At 40.6% G+C, this 26,188-nt stretch overlaps 1 protein-coding gene across 11 annotated transcripts in view; it reads right to left on the reverse strand.

Moving 5' to 3' along the window:
- Positions 1 to 26,188, reverse strand: part of brsk2a (BR serine/threonine kinase 2a) — a 473,215-nt gene that overhangs the window by 210,135 nt on the left and 236,892 nt on the right. For all 11 annotated transcript variants that reach the window (XM_062035565.1, XM_062035564.1, XM_062035556.1 and 8 more), the window contains exon 2: positions 11,907 to 12,001. In XM_062035565.1, the coding sequence (XP_061891549.1) occupies positions 11,907 to 12,001 (95 nt within the window). The remainder of the gene's footprint in view (positions 1 to 11,906; positions 12,002 to 26,188) is intronic.

Consider the following 26,188-nt stretch of genomic DNA (forward strand, 5'->3'; position numbering starts at 1 on the left):
ATCGTGACTCATCATAGTAAACAACGAACCAATCATGGATGTTCTTATACGTGCAAGCACGTCGTAGAAGGAGAAAGGAGAGGGGTTTAGTAGCCCGTGGAGGTGGAGCGGGGGAGAACTAGGAACACAACAGATAAGCCACATTTGGTCATTTTAACGTGAAATAAATTGTATCGATATTACGATATTTTCTTAATTCATATCTTGTTTAAGAGTATATCGATATATCTTACAAACTCGATATATCGCTCAGCCCTAATGTGTACCGTATTTTCCGCACTATAAGGCGCACCTAAAAACCTCCAATTTTGTCAAAAGCTGACAGTGCGCCTTATAATCCGGTGCGCCTTATATATGGACCAATATTGAGCCTCCAACAGGTAAAAGTTTCAATCAATCAATCAATCGCAACTACGGTAAGCAGCCGCCGACTTCATTTTCCCCCGTAGAAGAAGAAGAAGCGCGCGGTGCATGCTGGGATATATGACTGCGCGAGGCGTGCCGTTTCATTTCCATTTGTTTGTTTATGTAAAGACCCCAAAATGGCTCCTATTAAGAGACACGCTTATAACCTCCCTGCTTGGCACTCAGCAACAAAGGGTTGGAGTTGGGGGTTAAATCACCAAAATGATTCCCGGGCGCGGCGCCGCTGCTGCCCACTGCTCCCCAAGGGGATGGGTCAAATGCAGAGGACAAATTTCACCACATCTAGTGTGTGTGTGACAATCATTGGTACTTTAATCTTTAATCTTAATCTTTACGACGCAGAGTTTAAATTTAAGACGATCAGTCACGCAGTAGAACACGAGAATAGAGCAGCAGCGACACTGACTCCATTAATGACGACTTCAAAGAGACGGATGTTGGATGCCGTATCCACCCAACTGTTTAATTCGGACACTGAAGAAGAAGAATTCGAGGGATTCGTGGATGAGGAATAACTTCATAAAGTGAGCTTTACATGTTTATTTTGTGTGTTGTGTTGTGTGACATTAACGTTTGAGCAACGTTGAGTTATTGATATATTGTTGTCGCTCTGCACTATTTCGAGTGTTACTATATTGTGATTGCACTAACGTTTGATTTACCGTAACAGTATCACTGTTTTTTACGTGTTTATTGAATCAGGGAAAAGTTCCCCTCCACTATGTGATATAAATGTTGCACTACATGTTATACCTTGCTGTTGTTAAAAGATAAACAAAACACCACGTCACTGACTTTACCTCGGGGAAAATAATGAAACAGCTGTTTATTCATTTTGGGAGTGAACAGAGTTGTCAGAACGCTGGTTTGTAATCTATTAATAAAGTTTGACTGACCTATCTGACTGTTTTGTTGACATTCTCTTTAGCGCAGCTCCATCTAATGGATGCATAACGTAACCCCAGCCTCTACTGTAGCGTCTATTCTATGCGCCTTATAAATGAACAAAGTTTTAAAATATGCCATTCATTGAAGGTGCGCCTTATAATCCGGTGCGCCTTATAGTGCGGAAAATACATTACCTTATATGAATATTTGACCGTGAATATTTAGGAGAAAGTCAAATATCGTATTATGTTTTTTCAAATAGTGACATCTGATGTCTGCGATTAGGTGGCGACTTGTCCAGAGTGTACCCCGCCTACCGCCCGAATGCAGCTGAGATAGGCTCCAGCGACCCCAAAAAAGGGACAAGCGGTAGAAAATGGATGGATGGACATCTGATGTGGACTGGATGATTGGATGGAAATCTTCCAGCGAGTGAAGATGCAGTATTATTAGGAGCACCTGGGATGTTTGGTATCTTCTTAAAATAAATTTTGACAAGCCTAAAGCTGTAACAGTATGCCATAATGAAGGTCCGGTATGTACCTTGGTATGATTTTAAAATATTAATGTTCCTAGTTGCCTAAAGTGCAGCATCAATACAGTGGTACCTCAAATTAGGAATACATTAATTTACGAGTGAACTGAGACACAAGCTGACTGCAATTTAAACCAATCAGAAACGACGTAAGACGGGTCTTGGCGTCTCTCATTCACACACCTTGTACGCACGTTGTTTTTGATTGGTTTAAATGGCGTGGTGTCTTCTTTGGTTGGTTAAATGTAGGCACACCTTAGATACACACACGCAGATTGTATTACACACACACTTCTGAATGCACACGTATTACACACTCACAAATTTGGATGTGCTCGCTCAAAAGACAGCCAATAGAGGGTTTCTGTTTCTTGCGGGTCATAGACACGCGGGTGCAGATTGTATTACACACATGCACTTCCGAATGCGTGCATACACATTGTATTACACGCTCACAAATTCGGATGCACTCGCTCAAATCTTACACCGCAGAAGTGTCGCAAAAGTCAAGTGTAAGTAGACAGCATATTGAGGGTTCTTTCTGATTAGGGACAGCCGGACAACTTAAACCACACGTACGCGGTTCTGAATACACACACTCGGATTGATATACAGACACACAAGTTATTACACACGCACAAGAATTGGATTACACGCGCACAGATTGAGAAACAGGTTTGCAAGTAATTTTGCTACAATAATACTTCCATACAGCTCCTTCTTCTCTGCCAAGCGTGCGGCCAATTTCACACAGAGGCAGGTGCAATGACGTCATCGACGATATGACGGGGAGCACAAATCTCTACCGTGGCCAAATTTATACAGTTCATACCATCATACCGTGTTGTCCCGATACCAATATTTTGGTACCGGTACCAAAATGTCTTTCGATACTTTTTGGTACTTTTCTAGATAAAGGCGACCACAAAAAATTGCATTATTGGCTTTATTTTAACAAACAATCTTAGGGTACATTAAACATATGTTTCTTTTTGCAAGTTTGTCCTTAAATAAAATAGTGGACATACAAGACAACTTGTCTTTTATTAATAAGTAACCAAACAAAGGCTCCTAATTTAGCTGCTGATATATGCAGTAACATAGTGTGTCATTTTCCATTCTATTATTTTGTCAAAATTATTAAGGACAAGTGGTAGAAAATTAATTATTAATCTACTTGTTCATTTACTGTTAATATCTGCTTACTTTCTCTTTTAACATGTTCTATCTACACTTCTGCTAAAATGTAATAATCACTTATTCTTCTGTTGTGTGATACTTTACATTAGTTTTGGATGATACCACAAATTTGGGTATCAATCCGATACCAAGTCGTTACAGGATCATATATTGGTGTCCAGGGACATATTTCCTGAGTTTTTAAACATAATATGCATTTAAGAAACACAAAATAAAATGTTGTGATGCCAAAAAATATCGACGTAATCATAGTAATATCGACTAGATACTAGGGTTGCACATCTCTCTCTGATAAACGATTCGATATGCATCTAGATACACAGGTTACGATTCGATTCAAAAACGATATCCTTTTATTACAGACCGATTCGATTGGATTAGATTCCGAACGATACGATTCAATTTGACGGTTAATATTCAAGACTCCAAATCCCCGAGCATTGTGGCTTTATGGCACTGGCAAAAAAAACAGAACAACAAAATCACATGTCAAAATATTTGTTTTTAGACATGGACCAAAAAAAGTCTGGCTGAATTGTAGCATAGGAACTCCAGAGGTAAAAGTAGCACAGAATAGTAACAACAAAGTGCAATATTTCAGCCTGAGCATAGTTTTGAACACTAGAGGTAGGTAACAAAGATTCAATATTTCAACTTGAGCATATAGTGTTTTGAACACTAGAGGTAGGTAACAATGAACACTAGAGGTAGGTAATAATGAACACTAGAGGTAGGTAACAAAGGTGCAACATTACAATGTAAACAAGTTACACACCTATAACACATCTCAAAATGTGGTAACAATGAGCACAGTGACAAGTGCTTTGTGTAAAAGAATAGAGAAAATAAATACATATGTAAAAAGAAAAATCAAACTACTGTGTGCGAGGTACCGTTTCCCAGGTCAACAAGCAGTAGTTCACTTACACTATGCCTGTGCATTTTCATCATCACTGTCCTGTTTTTTAGGAGGGCAGATTTTTAAGGAAAATCAACTGATCCACATGCTCATGTTTGAGCAGACTATGTTTTGTGGAAACAATGTCTCCCGCAGTACTGAACACGCGTTCAGATTCCATGTGTTTCACTTTATGTACTTTTCTATGCCGAAAGAGGCGATTTCAGCCACTTGAATGACGGCGAAATCATTAAAGGCTCACAATTTGTAATCCATCCGCAAGTAAAGAAAACTTGGATTATTTCACTTTATGTACTTTTTTATGCCGAAAGAGGCGATTTCAGCCACTTCGGTCATTACAGCCGAGTTTAGATATACTTTTCGAGACGAGTGACGTAAGCGAGTGACGTCAGCGCGCTCCCGCGTCAGGGGGTGCACTTTACGACAGGGGTGCGTTTCCCGGCACAACACCGGGATGCAGAGGTATCTTTTAGCAAGAGATGACAGCAGTGGCAAGTCCTGCTGCTCTTTCCACCACTGCAGTGGGTTTTTTTGAAAATATTTCTCGGTCCATTATCACCTTCGGTCAGACTGACGCTTTCGTTCTCCTCCACATTCATTTTCCGTGTTGTCTATTGTTTATCACTCGTGCTAATACCAGCTAGGCGGCTACCGCGTTTGGCGAGTAGCTTCAGCTCTCGCGTTGTTTTAGAGACGCTGACACATATTGTAATCTAGCCAACCCATGCAAAGTCTCGCGATAACCGATCCATGACTCTATAACCGATTCAGCTAGGAATTCATGGATTATTCACATTGATTGAGGAGTCTGCTACCGATGCAATCTAATCGCTCACTTGTTGAATCGAACACTCGGTCGCATCGGTTTATCGTTCACAACCCTACTAGATACGCTAATGTACTTGGTATCATTACAGTGGATGTCAGGTGTAGATCCACCAATGGCGTTTGTTTACATTTTGACGCCGGTGAGCTACGGTGTGTAGTGAAACATGTTTAGCTTTTCCTCGTCCTGCAGGGATGATACTTGTAAGAAACTTACTTTATTTCTCGCCATGGAGACCAGGATTAGTGATTTAGAAGTAGCTAAAACACTGCCAACTGGGGCTGGACTTTAGCCGCTAGCTAGCTAGTCATGTCTTAAAGCACCTCTTCCTGAGGGCGTTTCGGTGTTATAACTTCACCTTTATCGTTAGTTTTTAAGCCAACATGCGTCCGTTCTCCCTTTTCTGTCTACACACTGTGCCTGCTTGTAAGTACTCCGTGATTGTGCACTGCCGAACATGCTCGTCTGCTTGTAAACTAGCAATGTCTACCGTGTATACCATGAAGCCCTATCTCGTACTCACAAGGACCTGAAACATTTTTTCCCCCCAATATGGCTAAAATACAACATGCATCTTTGTCAGGCACATGCACAGTCCCAGGCAGGGACAGTGGCATTTAAAACATTCTCCTCATGTGCTCAGACTTTGGACTCCAAGGCCAGCTCGCTGAAGGGCACGGGCCGAAGATGATGGAGAATATGTAAATATAAATAGGCGTGCAACTTTAGCGACATTACACAGACGCGCACGCACACATGATCGAGGAGCCATTCTCTTCTCTAATGGCACCACAGGGGACACAAAATATTTGCATAGTAAAAAAAAAAAAAAATTAAGTTTGACCCTCACCGGCTGCCAGACACACACGCCAGTAAGTGACACATACGTGTGCAGCATTGAGAGACTATAGAAAATAGTTCTTAAATTTCATGGGTGGAAAAAAAATATATATTTCTAATGTGCAGTACCACCAACACACTATGCATGAAATATCCATACGTTTACACTTTCCCCCGAATGTTCTATTCCTGCATTACCCTTGTGTCCCCTAGGAGAGCAGAGCCCCCACTCTGAGAAGCTTTGTGAAAATGTTATTGTCCAGAGAGACACTTAAAGGCCAGCGGAGGAGAGGAGAGTGACAATGGCTGGATTCAGTAATTGGTTCGGAAGTGCAGCTTCAGCAGAACTCTTCCACCCTTTTTCCCTGCTACGTCCCTATGTGCTGTCACACAGTGTTTCAAGCCGCAACTGATAACAGCAGAAGATCCATATCTATGTAGACAAATGTATTCAGACATGTGGCCATACCTCGTTGTCACTATTGCAGCTATCAGCTCCCTTTCTGGGAAGACTTTTACCTCTGTGAGAATGTTAGTATCCTTTCAACCAGAACATTTGGTATTTCATTGATCACTGATGTTGGAAAGGAGGGGCTGATGGCTCACCATCTATGTTCTAATGGTTGTTCAGATGGCATTAAAAGGGCCCTTTTAACGCTGACAAGATTGACACCTATTTTATAGTTATATGCCTAAAAATTATGTCTACCAAAAAACAGTAGCGATTTTAGGCTTGTTTTCTAATGAGTTTTAGCACATTTTGGAACGCCCACTTTTAGCATTAAAAAGTGGGCTGGCCTGTATCAGCTGGATGACGTCACCTACAGAAGGCTTGAGGCAATTTCATATTGCTTAGTATGCGTTTTGGTGGCATCTTGAAGTTTTTCAGGTGGAATTATTTCCCTTTCTTGCTTGATGTACAGCTTAAGTTGTTCAACAGTCCGGGGTCTCCATTATGGTATTTTAGGCTTCATATTGTGCCACACATTTTCAATGGGAGACAGGTCTGGACTACAACCAGGCCAGTCTTGTACCTGCACTCTTTTACTATGAAGCCACGCTGTTTTAACACGTGGCTTGGCATTGTCTTGCTGTAATAAGCAGGGGCGTCCATGATAAACGTTGCTTGGATGGCAACATATGTTGCTCCAAAACCTGTATGTACCTTTCAGCATTAATGGTGCCTTTACAGATGTGTAAGTTACCCATGCCTTGGGCACTAATCAGAATCAGAATCAGAATCAGAATCAGAATAGTTTTATTGCCATTGTTTGAGAACGGGTTCACAAACTAGGAATTTTTCTTGGTGCAAACGTGCGACATAAAAACATACAACACATATTTGGTAATAAAAAGAGCTGTAACTGAGCTATCAGATAGACTTAGAAGGAATTCAAGGAATTTAAGGAGCTGCTGTTAGGAGTTATTGTTCATTTGCCTGATGGCCGAGGGGGAAAAACTGTTCAGGTGGCGAGAGGTGTGGGTCTGGATGGAGCGTAGTCTCCTGCCTGAGGGGAGAGGGGAGAATAGTGTGTGTCCAGGGTGAGAAGAGTCAGCTGTGATCCGACCCACATGCCTCCTGGTCCTGGAGGAGAACAAGTCCTGGAGGGATGGGAGCTTGCAGCCAATCACCTTCTCAGCAGCACGTACGATGCGCTGCAGTCTATTCTTATCCTGGACTGTGGCGCCGGGGAACCACACTGTGATGGAGGAGGTCAGGATGGACTCTATGATGGCTGAGTAAAACTGCACCAGCATCTCGGTCGGCACCTTAAGTTTCCTCAGCTGCCGCAGGAAGTACATCCTCTGCTGGGCCTTCTTGATGAGGGAGCTGATGGTCAGCTCCCACTTGAGGTCCTGGGTGATGGTGGTGCCCAAGAAACGGAAGGAGTCCACAATTGGGACGGGGGTGGGAGAGTCAATCAGGGTGAGGGGGGATGGTGGGGCTGTGACTTTCCTGAAGTCCATGATCATCTCCACTGTTTTCTGGGCGTTCAGCTCAAGGTTGTTGAGGCTGCACCAGGACGTCAGCCGGCCCACCTCTCTCCTGTAGGCGGACTCATCGCCATTCGAGATGAGCCCGATGAGTGTGGTGTCATCCGCAAACTTGAGCAGTTTTACGGATTGGTGACTGGAGGTGCAGCAGTTTGTATACAGGGAGAAGAGCCAGGGGGAGAGTACACAGCCCTGAGGAGTACCAGTGTTTGTGGTTCGACTGTCCGAGACAATCTTCCCTAGCCGTACGTGCTGTCTTCGGTCTGTCAGGAAGTCATTAATCCAACTGCAGAGCGAGTCGGGCACGCCATCACAGATGCTGGCTTTTGAACTTAGCGCCTATAACAATCCGGATAGTTATTTTCCTCTTTAGTCCGGAGGACACTACATCCACAGTTTCCAAAAACAATTTGAAATTTGGACTCTTCAGACCACAGAACACTTTCCCACTTTGCATTAGTCCATCTTAGATGAGCTCGGGCCCAGCGTTTCTGGGTGTTGTTGATAAAGGGCTTTGGCTTTGCACAGTAGAGTTTTAACTTGCACTTACAAATGTAGTGACAAACTGTAGTTACTGACAGTAGTTTTCTGAAGTGTTCCTGAGCCCATGTGGTGATATCCTTTACACACTGATATCATCGCTTACGTGCAGTGATTTCTCCAGATTCTCTGAACCTTTTGATAATATTACGGACCGTAGATGGTGAAATCCCGGAATTCCTTGCAATAGCTCGTTGAGAAACGTTGTTCACGCATTTGTTCACAAAGTGGTGACCCTCGCCCCATCCTTGTTTGTGAAGGACTGAGCATTTCATGAAAGCTGCTTTTACACGCAATCATAGCACCCACCTGTTCCCAATTAGCCTGTTCACTTGTGGGATGTTCCAAATAAGTGTTTGATGAGCATTCCTCAACTTTCTCAATCTTTTTTGCCACTTGTGCCAGCTTTTTTAAAACATGTTGCAGGCATGAAATTCCAAATGAGCTAATATTTGCAAAAAAAATAGTTTTCCAGTTTGAATGTTAAAGATGTTGTCTTTGCAGTCTATTCAATTAAATTTAAGTTGAAAAGGATTTGCAAATCATTGTATTTTGATTTTATTTACGGTTTCCACAGCGTGCCAACTTCACTGGTTTTAGGGTTTGTATAATAAAATTCTCACTTACCTGTAGCGACAGTGACAAGTCAGTGTTTCATCTACTGCTCATTTCAACAGATCAACTTCCGGTTAACTTCTTTTGTTTACACGTGATCGAGCTGCGCGTGCATGTGACTTTGCCACAACCTTTGCATGTTTATACTGGAGTCTGATAAAGATGACATTGTACTTGGTGAGTAAACAGTCAACTGGAAAATATCAGATTTAAAAAAGAAGCAGATTTGGGCCAATTTGGCCTGCAGTGTAAACGTAGTCAATATGTCTGCGTGCACTGTCATAGTCATGGTGGACGATAAAAGAGACCTTTCCCATAAATGCTCCCACAAAATTGGAATCAAGTAATTGTCCAACAAAAAAGGACCATTCAGTCTGTGAATGATAGGAGATGAGTCTTTTGAGAGTGAAAATGGTGAGGGAAGTGGTGACATGTTGACAAAGCCAAAAGATGATTAATACAGACTCCTTATCAAACACAACTATCACAACAGCAATGACCTTTCATTGTGAGGTCAAGGATATTCCCCAGTCAAGATGCAAATAACGGTATTTATTTTATTTTTGCAGAATCCGTAGTGTAGGTTCGTCTGGTTTCAATGTCAGAAGCAAACAAAATACAGAGTGGCCTCAGCGTGAGTCCTGTTAAAGACAATCTTCAGGTTGTCCTCTATCACTATGTTTTTTTCCCCCCAATCTCATTCCAAGTATTCCATCCAAACAATGGGCCGTTTTACAGCATGACAATTTCGCAGCTTGACAATTTAGAGCAGAAACTGAATAGAACTGCCCGGCAGGAGATATGACGAGATAAACAGAAATGCGGTTAAAACGTGTTTCTTTGGTGTGCTACGTGGTGAAGCTATGACAACAAACTGTGAGCCAAAGAGTCATCTTTGCAAAAAAGTACTAAACTGAATTACCACTTTCACAGTTTCAACCTATTATTATGATATAACTCATTTATATGCGGTGCCTTCGCAGATTAGTCATCCATTCAACTAGTCTAATTGACAAAGTTGTTCCATCGATATAACTTTGATGGACTCCTGTGTCCCAGTGAGGTATCTCAATCAAACAGCGGTCAACACCATTAAAGTATCATCTGCCTAATGACAAATACACCATCTAAACTTGCTTTCTTATCAACACCAAACAAATGTCTCTTATTAGTCAGACCCCAACGTGTTTTTATTCACTCGCAGTTTGTAATATTCTAATAAAAAAGAAGCAGAAAGAACATTAAGGTATTTGTCACAAAATCCAATCCAATACTTTTTGACTGTAAATGACTCGTGATCCCTGTATTATCGTCATAGCTTAACTGTGTTTTTCCATAAGAATACAAGAATAGCATAGAGTCTTTTTGGGAGGTTCAGTCTGAGGTGTGGGTTGTCAAAGGAGAGCGCATTTGCCACAAGTTTTCAAACAATGTTTTAGCCCAGAGCTCCGAGGACTCGCCTGTCGTGCTTGCTCACAAACAGCAGGTTTGCAAGTCGTCTCAGTATTGAGAAGGACATGATTGCATAACCATCAGGGAGACATGACGGAGGCGTCTGATCATCCCAAATTTATTCTCCAGAGTGACAAGCGACACGCAGCCAGTCATAAAGAACTATCCTCAAAAGAGAGAACAAGGCGTCCTGCAATAGAGGACACAGCCTTCTGATCTCCACATCAGCCCCTAAGTCTGGGAGTTGACACAAAGATAGAGAAGCTACATGGAACCTTAACTATCTGCGTTATAAGCCATGACAAGTCTTCCAGGATGTGTCAACTATCGAGAAAACAAAGTACAAAAATATAAAATATAAGACAGGCTGACAGCCTGCAGAACTATTTATCCATGTAGTTTTTATTCCACTTTTCTTGTTCAGGGTCAGAGTGCTGGAGTCTATCCTATGACTTTTGCTTAGACCAGGGGTCCCCAAACTTTTTGACTCAGGGGCCGCATTGGGTTAAAAAAATTTGGGCCGGGGGCCGGGCTGTGTATTATATATATATATATATATATGATATTAAAAACATTTTTTAACTTGGGACTTCCCACGGGCCGGATGTTGGAGGTGGGCGGCCGTGGGCGGCCGTGGGCCGTAGATTGGGGACCCCTGGCTTAGACTGTCACAACCGCAGGGCATTTGTGTATCGTATTTGTGTATGTATTTTTCTTTTCTTAAACATTTGTTTATTGGAATTTTTTGAAACACAGTTATCAGAAATATAATGTATATATATATACTACAATATAAACAAACAGCATTGGTGGATCTACACCGAACATCCACTGTGATGATACCAAGTACAAGAGTGTATCTAGTCGATACTACTTGATATTATTTAGCATCGCAATATCTTCTTTCGCTTTTAAAAATGTATATTATGTTTATAAACTCAGGAAATATGTCCCTGGACACATGAGGACTTTGAATGTGACCAATGTATGATCTTGTAACTATTTGGTATCATATTGATACCCAAATTCGTGGTATCATCCAAAACTAATGTAAGGTATCAAAACAACAGAAGAATAAGTGATTATTACATTTTAACAGAAGTATAGATAGAACATTTTAAAAGAGAAAGTAAGCAGATATTAACAGTAAATGAACAAGTAGATTAATAATTCATTTTCTACCACTTGTCCTTAATAGTTTTGACAAAATAATAGAATGATAAACGACACAATACACAATACACAACTGCATACGTCAGCAGACTAATTAGCAGTCTTTGTTTGTTTACTTACTAGTATAAGACAAGTGGTCTAGTATGTTCACTATTTTATTTAAGGACTAAATTGCAATAAGAAACATGTATGTTTAATGTACCCTAAGATGTTTTGTTCAAATAAAGCCAATAAGGAAATTTTTTGAGGTCCCCTATATTTAGAAAAGTACCGAAATACATTTTGGTACCTGTACCGGTACCAAAATGGACAACTGTAGTTGGGACTATACTTTACTTTGTATTAGAAATGGCAACAGTGAAGGATGCATGTTCATGTTCAACAAGAGGATAAAGGAAGGAACTTATTGACATCAAAGGCGGACTCGCACAAAGTTCTTCGGGTATATCCTACTGTCCTACCAAAGCTAAGATAATAATATAATCGTAGAGGCTTACCTTCATGAGTACCGACTCGCTGAGTTTCTCACGGTTGACAATCTTTATGGCAACTTTCTGGCATGTTACACAATGAACTCCGAGCTTGACCAATCCTACAAAACAAACAAAACATGTCATTAAGTATAACAGTCTCCAAAGGCGGCATATGTGTTGACATAAATCAATGAAAATTGCTGATTAAAATAAAGTAATAAAAGCTTGGTATGCAGAGTTTAATGTGACATAATACCACGTGTGAAGAAATTGTTTATTGGCCACGCTGATGTAAAACGGCTTGTGATCTTCAAGTCCATAATGCTAACATTGACTTCATAAGTGTGGTGGCACTTCCTTAAATTGCTCTCTGGGGTTTATTTGAATCATAAAGGCAGCAAGAGAGTGGGTAGTTTATATTATTAATGGCTATCATGTGCTAAAGAGCTGCAATGCAGTCGTGCTGTGTTAGCAAAAACACTATCCAAGGTAGCGCCAACACACCGGTTAAACAACCATTTGTGAATGACTTGGAATGAAAGAACCAGGAGTGATGGTGGCACTTTAAAGCTGCAGTCGAGACACCAACCCTTACACTTGAAAAGACTTGAGTGTTTCTCAACCTGCAGGTGTTCCAATGATTTTTCCACACTGGCTTTAGAATCCACACACCATTGCAAAACTGAATTAAATTGATTCAGTCGCTACACAAAGAAAACTCCAGTCCGTCCACTAAGCCTTTATAAATTGTCTCACAAAGCCAAAATAACACCATCCGCAAACAAAGTGGACAACAGGTATGGCCAATACCTGCATGGGTGTGCAGTTACAGTGGAACTAAGTGATGTGTGAGCATTACTTTTTGCTTGTTTGACACAGGAAAACCAAGACAAAAGTGACTCAATCCATTTTCTGATCAAGGTAAGATTTTTCCACATACAGTCACACTCAAAAATTATTCAACCCACATGGTTGAATAATAATATTAAAAAGGGTTATTTTTTATTTAATAACTTGCCATCTATTGAATGTTTCTACATTTTGAAAATCAATGTAATATAGTGAAGTGCAACTGGAGACACACATATACAAAGCAGAGCTGCCAATATTAGCTGTTTACATATCCGGAGGTTCTTCCAGCCGTGCTTTCTTGCAGATTCGGCTTGACGAGGATATTGTGCAAATATGGTTGTAGGGTTACCGAAATTAGTAGAGAACCGCGATACTATTGAATCATTTTCGGTACTATACCGCCTCTAAAAAGTACCGGCGTCAAAATGTAAACAAACGCCATTGGTGAACCTACACCTAACATCCCCTATAATGATACCAAGTACAGCAGTGTATCTAGACAATACTACTATAATTACATCGATATTTTTTGGCATCACATCTTCTTTTGTTTTTAAAAAATGTATATTATGTTTATAAACTCAGGAAATATGTCCCTGGACATATGAGGACTTTGAATATGACCAATGTATGATCCTGTAGCGACTTGGTATCGGATTGATACCCAAATTTGTGGTATCATCCAAAACTAATGTAAGGCATCCAAACAGAAGAATAAGTGATTATTTAATTTTAACAGAAGTGTAGGTAGAACATGTTAAAAGAGAAAGTAAGCAGATAATAACAGTAAACGAACAAGTAGATTAATAATTCATTTTCTACCAGTTGTCCTTAATAATTTTGACAAAATAATAGAAATGGAAAATTACACAATATGTTACTGCACATGTCAGCAGACTAATTAAGTCTTTTCTTTTGTTTACTGACTAAAAAAAGACAAGTTGTCTTGTGTGTTCACTATTTCATTTAAAGGCCTACTGAAACCCACTACTACCGACCATGCAGTCTGATAGTTTACATGTCAATGATGAAATCTTAACATTGCAACACATGCCAATACGGCCGGGTTAACTTATAAAGTGCAATTTTAAATTTCCCGCTAAACTTCCGGTTGAAAACGCCTTTGGATGATGACGTATGCGCGTGACGTAGCCAGTGAAACAGAAGTATCGGTACCCCATTGAAGCCAATACAAAATAGCTCTGTTTTCATCTCATAATTCCACAGTATTCTGGACATCTGTGTTGGTGAATCTGTTGCAATTTGTTCATTGCATTAAGGAGAAAGAAGCTGAGCGAGCAAAGAACAAAGTTGTCGGTGCGAAGCGGAGTATTTTGCGAGGGAAGTCAGCAACACAACACAGCCGGTGTTTCATTGTTTACATTCCCGAAAGATGCAGTCAAGATCGAAGAACTCGGACAACAGAGACTCTTACCAGGAGGACTTTGACTTCGATACACAGACGCCTGTAGAGAACTGGGACAACACAGACTTATACCAGGATTACTTTGATTTGGATACACAGACGCAGACGTGGTACCGTGAGTACGCAGCTGCGCTTCCAAACATTTGATCGCTTGCCCGTACGTGCGTGTCACATACGTAACTTTGGGTAAATATATAAGCTTTATGAACCTTGGGTTAGGTGAACGATCCTTTGGGCTGAGTGATTGTGTGTGTTGTGCAGGTGTTTGAATTATATTGGCGGGTTATATGGACGGGAGCTAGGAGCTAGGAGCTAGGAGCTAGCATAACAAACACCTAGGTGTTTGTTATGCGGGATTAATTTGTGGCATATTAAATATAAGCCTGGTTGTGTTGTGGCTAATAGAGTATATATATGTCTTGTGTTTATTTACTGTTGTAGTCATTCCCAGCTGAATATCAGGTCCCACCCGCCTCTCACAGCATCTTCCCTATCAGAATCGCTTCCACTCCCCACTAGTCCTTCACTTGCACATTCCTCATCCACAAATCTTTCATCCTCGCTCAAATTAATGGGGAAATCGTCGCTTTCTCGGTCCGAATCGCTCTCACTTCTGGCCGCCATCACTGTAAACACTAGGGAACTTTGCGGAAATGTTCAACTGACTATGTCACGCTACTTCCGGTAGGGGCAAGGCTTTTTTTTGTCGGATACCAAAAGTTGCGATCTTTATCGTCGTTGTTCTCTACTAAATTCTTTCAGCAAAAATATGGCAATATCGCGAAATGATCAAGTATGACACATAGAATAGATCTGCTATCCCCGTTTAAATTTTAAAAAAATCATTTCAGTAGGCCTTTAAGGACAAAATTGCAAAAAAAAAACTTATGTACCCTAAGATTTTTTGTTAAAATAAAGCCAATAATGCAATTTTTTGTGGTCCCATTTATTTAGAAAAGTACCGAAAAGTATTGAAATCCTTTTTGGTATCGGTACCAAAATATTGGTATTGGGACAACAATACGTGCAAATAATGACGCTAATTTTAAACTTTAGTGTCGACCTTAACGCGCCAATAGCAGCCCTATGATACAACAAAAAAACAGCACTTCCTTATTGTGCAACAATCAAACGTAACAGCCTGGCAGATGCATTCACAAACCTCTGAATTATGAGCATCGACATTACAACACAAAGCAAGTCGTGTTTTGTATTGCTGCTGGCTCTGCTGTGGATTTTGTTTCATATTTCTGAATGTGTTACTCATTTTTGGGGGGTTATTAAAGTATGTAAATTACTAGTATGTTAAACTTCCATCCATCCATTTTAATGTGCTTTATAAATATAGTTGATTTGATTTTATTCTACCGCTTATCCCTTTGATGTCACAAAATTTTGTAAAAATGAAAAAGCATTGTTTTTTTCAAACAACAATTTGTATGTGTTCTATTTTTCAACTACCGGTTTGGGCACCATTTCAAAAGTACCTATTTAAAGGATTCAAGGAATTTGGTACTAGTACCGTTTAAAATGTAAGCGATACCCGTCTGTATAGTCCCGACTGACAAGGGAGAAAGGCAAGGGTGAGGAAGAGTTGGTGTTTGTGGGTTTTGGCGCAACCTGTATGTTTCAATACAAAGACTACTACACTGTTGATTGCACACAGCCTCGTCATTCTGTCAACGTCTGGTCAGAGAGTACAGTATTTTGTAGCCACAGAAAAACATTGCAATCTGGGCAATTTTCAACATCATTTGGGATGTCTGTTGTCAAGGGCAATTTCCTGGAGTCTCTGACAGAATCAGGAAGATTTAACTGATGCGGCCAAGTAATATTTCTACAGTGGAACCTCAGTCACATACAACACAGAGTTGGCCGACACAGAGTTCATCCTTTCAAACCTGCTGAAAAGTGCTGCCATATCGTATGCTTCGATGTGCAAGCACTATAATGATGATGTCTTGCAAGATGGCGGATTGCTTTTCTGTGACTTCAAGGGCACATTGCTTTAAACGTTTTGGTTTGCGATCCAAGAACTGTCCGACTGTATTTTTGGATTTGTAGATAACAGTAGGATGATTTCAAAATTATTGTTTTCAATTGATATTACTGCTACGTATGAAGCAGAAAACCCAGAGAGCGAATTAAGAAAGAGGTTATATTCAGGGGATCATTGACAAGGTAGGAAGAAAAGTCTAAGCAATCCAGCCTAAGCAGAAAATATAAATGCAAACATTATTGTCGAACAGTGGGGGAAATGATTAGATTGAATTGGATAGACATTATTAATCCCGCAGTGAGGAAATTATGTGGTTGCGGTGCAGATTCAAACAATTTACAAAAATAACCCCACAGGAAAACAAGATTGAAGCATCAAAAATCGCAAAGGATATAAAATACATTAAAAAAGGAGCACAGAGCTGATGCAAACATATACAATATATACATATATACTGTATGTATATATATATACAGTACAAGCCAAAAGTTTGGACATGCATTGAATGAGGAGAATGCGTTTTCTTTATTTTCATGACTACTTACATTGTACATTGTCACTGAAGGCATCAAAACTATGAATGAACACATGTGGAGTTATGTACTTAACAAAAAAAGATAAAATAACTGAAAACATGTTTTATATTCTAGTTTCTTCAAAATAGCCACCCTTTGCTCTGATTACTGCTTTGCACACTCTTGGCATTCTGTAGATGAGCTTCAAGTACACCTGTGAAGTGAAAACCATTGCAGGTGACTATCCTTGAAACTCATCGAGAGAATGCCAAGAGTGTGCGAAATAGTAATCAGAGCAAAGGGTGGCTTATATATATATATATATATATATATATATATATATATATATATATATATATATATATATATATATATATATATATATATATATATAAATATATATATATATAAATATATATATATATATATATATATATATATATATATATATATATATATATATATATATATATATATATATATACATATATATATATACTGTACGCTGTACTTTATTATACCGTACAGCCTACATACATATATATACATACATACATACATACATACATATATATATACATACATATATATATACATACAGTATATATATATATATATATATATATATATATTTTTTTTTTTTTTACGTACATGACGGAGTGCCATTTTCACGCCGCGGAATTGTTGGTTTTACGAGCAGAGGCGTATGTTAGGCAACGCACACGCACAGAGTACTTACAAGCATACACAGTGTGTAGACTAAAAAGGGAGAATGGACGCATTTGGGCTTTAAAACTAATGATAACGTTGAAGCGCCGCATCAGCAAGAGGTGCTTTAAAAATCAGCTAGCTGGCTAGCAGCTAACGTCCAGCCGCAGTCGACAGTGTTTTAGCTACTTCTAAATTACTTATCCTTGCCTAAATGGCAACAAATAGGCAAGGCAATCTCTATATAGAAAGCACAATTCGGAGTGCTTTACATACAATTAAAAGAAGGAACATAATTTGATTTAAAATCAGAAAATACAATCATCATATAAACAATCATAATTACTTCAAAAATCGATCAAAGAGTGTAGATAAAATACTTTCATTTGCCATATATTCACAATTAAATAAACGTGTTTTCAAGCTGGATATGAACATTCTAACATTGAGGTCGGTCTGACAAACTCAGGAAGACTATTCCAGATTTTTGGAACATAAAACTGATCCGCAGTTTGATCATGTTTGGTCCTGACTTTGGGCACCAGCAGGAGACCACTCCCTGGAGTTATCAAAGCTTCAGATGGTACATATGACTCTAACATGTCAGAGATGAAAAGACTCGTACACAAGGAGAGCTATTTTAAAGGCTATTCTCTGAGCAACAGGAAGCCAGAGCAGTGACTTAAGCATTGGACTATTATGGTCGTACTTCCTGATGCAAGTCAGGACTTAAGCAACAGCATTTTGGATGTACATCAGCTGCTTTACAGCTCGTTTAGAGAGTCCAGTGAGAAGGTCATTACAGTAGTCTAACTTGCTGAAGACAAATAATAAACTATGTTTCTTACAAATCTCCTCCTTGCAGGACGAGGAATAGCTAAACATGCTTCACTACACACCATAGGAGGACACAATAGCTCACAGGTAACAGCACCTGAATATAAACAAATGCCATGGGTGGCTCTACACAGACATCGACTGTAAGGATACCAAGTGCAAGACCCGTATCTAGTCAATACTGAAACGATTACATCGATATTTTTTATTATCACAAAATCTTTTGTAATTTGGTATTGTTTATCAACTCAGGAAATACGTCCCTTTACACAGAATAACTTTAATTAGTACTAATGTATGACCCTGTAACTACTTGGTACTGGATTGATATCAAAATGAGTACTATCTTACAAAACGTATGTAAAGTATCCAAACAACAGAAGAACAAGTGTTTATTACATTTTAACAGAAGTGGAAAAAATAGACCATGTTAAAACACAAAGTAAGTGTATATTAACAATAAATGAACAAGTAGATACATATTCCATCCATTGTCTACCTCTTGTCCCTCATTATTTTGACAAAATAACACAATGTTACTGCATACTCCAGCAGCCAATTAGGAACCTTCGTAAACCATGTGCTAACTTACTACGAAAAGAAAAGTTGTCCAGTACGTTCACTATGTTATTTAATGACACATTTGTTATTTGATTGCAATAAGAAACATATGTATATATATGTCTATAAAAATCTATAAATGTGCCTTCTTGAGCAGGGCGACCTTGTGAGCACTTCCAGATCACACTTTCCTACAGTTAGGTGTCACGGCGCATGCGCAATCCCTCATGTCATCTGCGGCAAGCGCAGCCGGCAGCTCCACTAGAAGCGCGCCGGGACACGCCCCTGCTCGCTCTTCCTGCATCGCAGCCACGCGCCTACACGGCTGAAAGCAATCTGCAAGCAGCACACCTGGGTCTGATGAGGGCAGACGGCATAAAGACCAGCGTACCCGAAGATTCAGTGCCGGAACATAGTTCACTCCTCGTAGTAAGCATCCCATCTCTGGCTTCCCTCCGCGTACTTGCTCTCTCTGTGCTTTCCCTGTGCCCGTGTCTTATGTTCTCTGTGTTCCCCGCAGTGTTCCCTCTGTTTTCCCTTGATCGAGCTGTGTGCTTCGACTTCCACCGGAGTCTGGACTGCCTCACTTGATCCTCGACCCCCCTCTCTCCAGCCCCCGACCGCTCGCTTGCCTACGGACTTTTTGCCTAGCCCCTCTGATCTGACGAAGGATTCATCCAACACGTACATACAACCACCTATGGTAACATTTACATGGTTAATTCTACATATCGTCTTGCACCATTCACCTAGAGTACCATACACACTCCAACTCATCATCATCAGTTTCAATAGACCTATTGAACTGATCCCAGCCGTTGTGTCGTCTCCTTCCCCCGCCGTACGTAAGAGTTAGGTGTGCTACTATTGGTGTTCTTGGTGACCATAATCCAAGAAAGGATGACTCATCCTTACCCCAGAAGGTCATCTTGTTTGGCATTTTTTCGCAGATATTCTTCATCTCTCTGTTCAAATAAACTTACTAAAATTATTGACTGTTCATGTAAATCAGGGGATCAAATATGTATTGCCTCCACTGTAACTAACAAAGAACAGTCAATGGATGAAGGGGAAACTCTGAAGACAATGGCGGTCTGGGGTGAGCACAGTATTGCGGTCACATGTCATAGGTAATTACGCAATTATGGGTGCACTGGCTGCAACTGAGGCTCTGGCTTGTTAGGTAAAAGTTTGCAGGGGCAAGAGTGGAGATGCATGGAGAAGAAATGCTGAAAGAGGAGGATGAGGGGGATAGAAAAAAACAAAGTTTTGTGCCAGAGAATGCATAAGTTGAGAAAGACATGGAACAGCAGTAAAAACCATTAGGCCTGTGATGATTATCATAAGCTAATGGCAGCAAAATAAACTCATAAGTCACAACAAATACATTAGAGAGGAAACATCTTCATGAAAACACATTGAGTAGTGAGGATAATTGCCTCACTATCCATCTGAGGAAGAAGATGGATGCAAGATAGAAGGTTGGTATTATCCCCTGTGTGTTTGTTAGAGAAATCAGGACAAAAACAAATCCAAATCATTTGTACATTATATTCTCCTGAGAGCCAGCGTTCTATGCAGTGGGCATTTATGTTTTTTGTACAACAGGTCTGTTTTTGCCAAAAGGTGTAGTAATTCTGACAAAAGAAATGTCTGCTGCGGAGGATGCTGGTTCACAGCAGGATATACAAGAAAACCCACAGCTAAAACATCTGTAGCTACAGAAGTAATATTCATGGTCATCATATCATCCATCCATCCATCCATCCATTTTCTACCGCTTGTCCCTTTCGGGGTCGCGGGGGGGTGCTGGAGCCTATCTCAGCTGCATTCGGGCGGAAAGCGGGGTACACCCTGGACAAGTCGCCACCTCATCACAGAGCCAACACAGATAGACAGACAACATTCACACTCACATTCACACACTAGGGCCAATTTAGTGTTGCCAATCAACCTATCCCCAGATGCATGTCTTTGGAGGTGGGAGGAAGCCGGAGTACCCGGAGGGAACCCACGCAGTCACGGGCAGAACATGCAAACTCCACACAGAAAGATCCCGAGCCCGGGATTGAACTCAGGACTACTCAGGACCTTCGTATTGTGAGGCACATGCACTAACCCCTGTTGCACCGTGCTGGTAGCGTAAAATGTACACATATTGGACACTTGGGGCCTGATTTACAAACCCTGTTTCCATATGAGTTGGGAAATTGTGTTAGATGTAAATATAAACGGAATACAATGATTTGCAAATCATTTTCAACCCATATTCAGTTGAATATGCTACAAAGACAACATATTTGATGTTCAAACTGATACATTTTTTTTTTTTTTGCAAATAATCATTAACTTTAGAATTTGATGCCAGCAACACGTGACAAAGAAGTTGGGAAAGGTGGCAATAAATACTGATAAAGTTGAGGAATGCTCATCAAACACTTATTTGGAACATCCCACAGGTGAACAGGCAAATTGGGAACAGGTGGGTGCCATGATTGGGTATAAAAGTAGATTCCATGAAATGCTCAGTCATTCACAAACAAGGATGGGGCGAGAGTCACCACTTTGTCAACAAATGCGTGAGCAAATTGTTGGAACAGTTGAAGAAAAACCTTTCTCAACCAGCTATTGCAAGGAATTTAGGGATTTCACCATCTACGGTCCGTAATATCATCAAAGGGTTCAGAGAATCTGGAGAAATCACTGCACGTAAGCAGCTAAGCCCGTGACCTTCGATCCCTCAGGCTGTACTGCATCAACAAGCGACATCAGTGTGTAAAGGATATCACCAGATGGGCTCAGGAACACTTCAGAAACTCACTGTCAGTAACTACAGTTGGTCGTTACATCTGTAAGTGCGAGTTAAAACTCTCCTATGCAAGGCGAAAACCGTTTATCAACAACACCCAGAAACGCCGTCGACTTCGCTGGGCCTGAGCTCATCTAAGATGGACTGATACAAAGTGGAAAAGTGTTCTGTGGTCTGACGAGTCCACATTTCAAATTGTTTTTGGAAACTGTGGACGTCGTGTCCTCCGGACCAAAGAAGAAAAGAACCATCCGGATTGTTATAGGCGCAAAGTTGAAAAGCCAGCATGTGTGATGGTATGGGGGTGTATTAGTGCCCAAGACATGGGTAACTTACACATCTGTGAAGGCGCCATTAAGGCTGAAAGGTACATACAGGTTTTGGAGCAACATATGTTGCCATCCAAGCAACGTTACCATGGACGCCCCTGCTTATTTCAGCAAGACAATGCCAAGTCACGTGTTACATCAATGTGGCTTCATAGTAAAAGAGTGCGGGTACTAGACTGGCCTGCCTGTAGTCCAGACCTGTCTCCCATCGAAAACGTGGGCCGCATTATGAAGCCTAAAATACCTCAACGGAGACCGTTGAACAACTTAAGCTGTACATCAAGCAAGAATGGGAAATAATTCCACCTGAGAAGCTTAAAAAATGTTTCTCCTCAGTTCCCAAACGTTTACTGAGTGTTGTTAAAAGGAAAGGCTATGTAACACAGTGGTGAACATGCCCTTTCCCAACTACTTTGGACGTGCAAACTGACAGTTCCACACACGGCTGCTGGATCAGTGCTGCGCTGCACAGACAGACGATGGACAGACGATAATCCTCTGTCCTACGTGTGTGTTTCAACATTTTGTTGGACGGTCAGAAATAAAAATATTAGACATATCGTCTGTTCAGCAATTTCATTTTATAATTATATTGCTGCTGGATGACTTATGGGCTGATTGAAATGAATTCAATTGATGTGTTTGGGTGTCTGCTGGCGTTTTTTTTAAATGTTGTTTGTTTTTCTTAATTAGGAAATATATTACTATTACTATCTCCAAGATAATGTCTTTCGATATGAATTTTCTAGCGTTTTAGTCATTCCAGAATCACTAATGCGCTGGTGATGTGAGCCACAGCCCCGCGCACAGAATTAAGTGTCAGTGTCTTTGTGTTTCTGTTGTTTAGATTGCGATTCAGGAAAGGTGTTACAGATTATAGACGGTTCAACACATCGCACACAGAGAGGATCATATTAACATGAATGTGCAGAAAATGATCAATTGTCTCTCCGCGGTAAAAGGCTCGTATGTGCGCAAAATCCTCAAGTAACTGCGACGGTCTGTACCACATTTCAATTGCACATGTAGTCTTAGTAGATCGCGTGCAAAATGCCCAATCATTGAGCACGCTATTTTTTTTTTTTGCACACACTGGTTACCTTGTGGTATTTGGATCCTAGTAAATCAGGCCCATTATACGGTGACGACATCCAATACAATGTATACATTTAAAAACTATTTTTAGTTCAAGTTTCTTAGTGAGGTCTAGTCTGTGTGTATGTTGTATGTATGTTTGACTTTTTTTGCATTGTTGTGAGGCAAAACAGGGAGTTAATTTTTACCCTCAAAGCAGTGGAGCTTCCGTTTGGATCTGGATCAGGTTGCCGTTGACCATAGTTTTAGACGTGAAGCTTTCGCCGAGAGCTCAAATGTAGAGCATAACTCATTAGCCACGTGTACATGGGCAAAATGTATTTAGTCTGATCATAATTTTAGATTACAATGTTACAGTGTACATGGACCCTAAAAAAAAAAGATCCGACGTGCGATATGACGTGCGTTTTCATGCATCACACCTTAAATCAGAATACTTTATTTTGACATGCTCGACACATACCGTTAACAGAAGTAGAAGGAGAAGAAGCAGTGACTTCTGCTATAAACATGGTTCAGTACATTTCTGCTTGTCTGGCATTGTCACGTTATTAATTTTTCGATTTTTCCTTCTGTTCACTACTTTTGTTTTACCTCTCTTTATGAAATGGAGCTGTTCTGTGCCCTCCATGTTATGATATGTACGGGTTGTCCTAATTTCTGTAGTCGCAGACGTGACATCATCAGGCATTCTGTGTACATGCCTGAGGCTAGCAGTTAGCACTTGGAGAAGCTGTAAAGCTGCGAATAAAACAGCTCGTTGAGACTAAAATTTAATCGCTTCTTTTATTGTTACATTGAAATGTGACACTCCATACTTTTGTTTTTGCTAGTCTCGGTTTTAAGGCAAAAAACTAAAGAGAAAACGTTGCGTCTGTACATGTTGAATGGGGGGGAGACAGCAGCAAGACAATCGCTTCATTCCGAGACTTAAATTTAGCCCCCCCCCCCTCCACCACCAAAGTAGTATAGCTGACATCAAAGACATGTGCAGTCTGGATCATTTCGACCCAAACTTCAGAAGAAGTGTTTTCATGCATTCCAATCGAAATGACTATCGGCATAAACCACTCGTGAATAACTGACTCGCCAAAAGGCACGCATTGTAACCCCTGAATACACCCGAACGCCTTGCTTCTTCAGCCTCAAATCCTCCTCTGCTCTCGACATCGCGGCCACCCCCCCCGGCGATGGCGGTACACTTCACCAGCTCGTCTCGCAAACACGCATTTCATGACGTGCTTATAAGTCATCAAGTTGCAACAATGCATTAAGGCTTACTGTTGCAACGCATTGGACATTTTCTGGCATCTTCCTGCATGCAAGGACTTGCATTTTGAGGACGCATCCTTAGAAAGGTGGCCACACTTTCTGGGCAGCAATCAACAAGCTTCCTCACTCTAGCAATGCGGTGCTCTGCTGGAAGTTCTGCCACGTGTTCCACAAACTGTAAGGTTTTTTTAAAAGAGAGCAGCTCGCTGGAACGCAGTCGGTCACTGCTGACATCACATGGACAAAGATAAGACCTTCTGGAGGAAAGAAAATTGAGCTGTTTGGTCACAATATCTAGCAATATCATCATCCCAAGATCACCATTCCTACTGTCAAGCATGGTGGTGGTAGTATTATGCTCTGGGCCTGTTTTGCTGCCAATGGAACTTGTGCTTTACAGAGAGTAAATGGGACAATGCAAAAGGAGGATTAATTCTTCAGGACAACCTAAAATCATCAGCTCGGAGGTTGGGTCTTGGGCGCAGTTGGGTGTTCCAACAGGACAATGACCCCAAACACACGTCAAAAGTGGTAAAGGAATGGCTAAATCAGGCTAAAATTAAGGTTTTAGAATGGCCTTCCTAAAGTCCTGACGTCGTGTGTACAATGTTGAAGAAACAAGTCCATGTCAGAAAACCAACAAATTTAGCTGAACGGCACCAATTTTGTCAAGAGGAGTGGTCAAAAACTCCACCAGAAGCTTGCCAGAAGCTTGTGGATGGCTACCAAAAGCGCCTTATTGCAGTGAAACTTGCCAAAGGACATGTAACCAAATATTAACATTGCTGTATGTATACTTTTGACCCAGCAGATTTGGTCACATTTTCAGTAGACCCATAATAAATTGATAAAAGAACCAAACTTCATGAATGTTTTTGTGACAAACAAGTATGTGCGCCAATCCCTCTATCACAAAAAAATAAGAGTTGTAGATATCATTGGAAACTCAAGACAGCCATGACATTATGTCCTCCACAAGTGTATGTAAACTTTTGACCACGGATATACAGTACGTATACTGTATATCCGTTAGGTCAGGAAAAAACACAGAGGCTATTTCATCCCTACAAGCCTGTTTCGCAGGTTTCACTGCTCTTCAGGGGATCCCCTTGTATTGGCTTGTAGGGATGAAATAGCCTCTGTGTAACATGCAAATGTACCCTGGAGTTTACATAGTTTATTTGTATTGTTAAGATGTTGGTGCATATCAATTCTCTCTGGGGAGAAACAAACCTGCTTATTCATGCTGTGGTTAAATTTCGCAATTTGGTACGAACATGGCCAGGGGCAAACGCACCCACACAAACACACAATGTCAGACACTACGCTTCCATAGTTTTTATTTACAACCATAAGACAATACGTAGAGAGACTGACCTGAGTTTTCAACTCCACTGACTCAGCAAGTGCATCAATCTCTCTTATCCTTCAACCTCCTCCCAAATCAATAGCATCAAAAGCCCTTGGCTTCACACACAAAGTCAGAATAATGGCACCAGCCACATACTTATGGGCTGGAGAGGACACCTTTGACTAAACTGCAGCTTCATCCCAGTGCTTGCACTATTTATTTTTCATGTGCTGAATTGTGAATGTGTGAAATTGGAAGATGGATTTCACAACCCACTGAGCAACACAACTGGACAATGTATGAACGTTAGAGTGAACAATTTGGGGTGAGTATGGGCTGGAGGGGTACAAGTCATCCTATGATGGGTTGATGGATTACATTTTAGAAATACCATTCAAGTTTCTATATACTGAGAGTGAATCATTGCTTCAGCAGTATAAGGTATGAAAATATATCTCTTCTATCTTTACCTCCTCAAACGACTTAGCAAAGCAACCGGTATTACCATTTGACTTGTATTCTAATGACAAACTTGTGGACTGACACACACAT

Source organism: Entelurus aequoreus, linkage group LG24 (assembly GCF_033978785.1).
Source record: "Entelurus aequoreus isolate RoL-2023_Sb linkage group LG24, RoL_Eaeq_v1.1, whole genome shotgun sequence".
NCBI classification, from domain to species: domain Eukaryota; kingdom Metazoa; phylum Chordata; class Actinopteri; order Syngnathiformes; family Syngnathidae; genus Entelurus; species Entelurus aequoreus.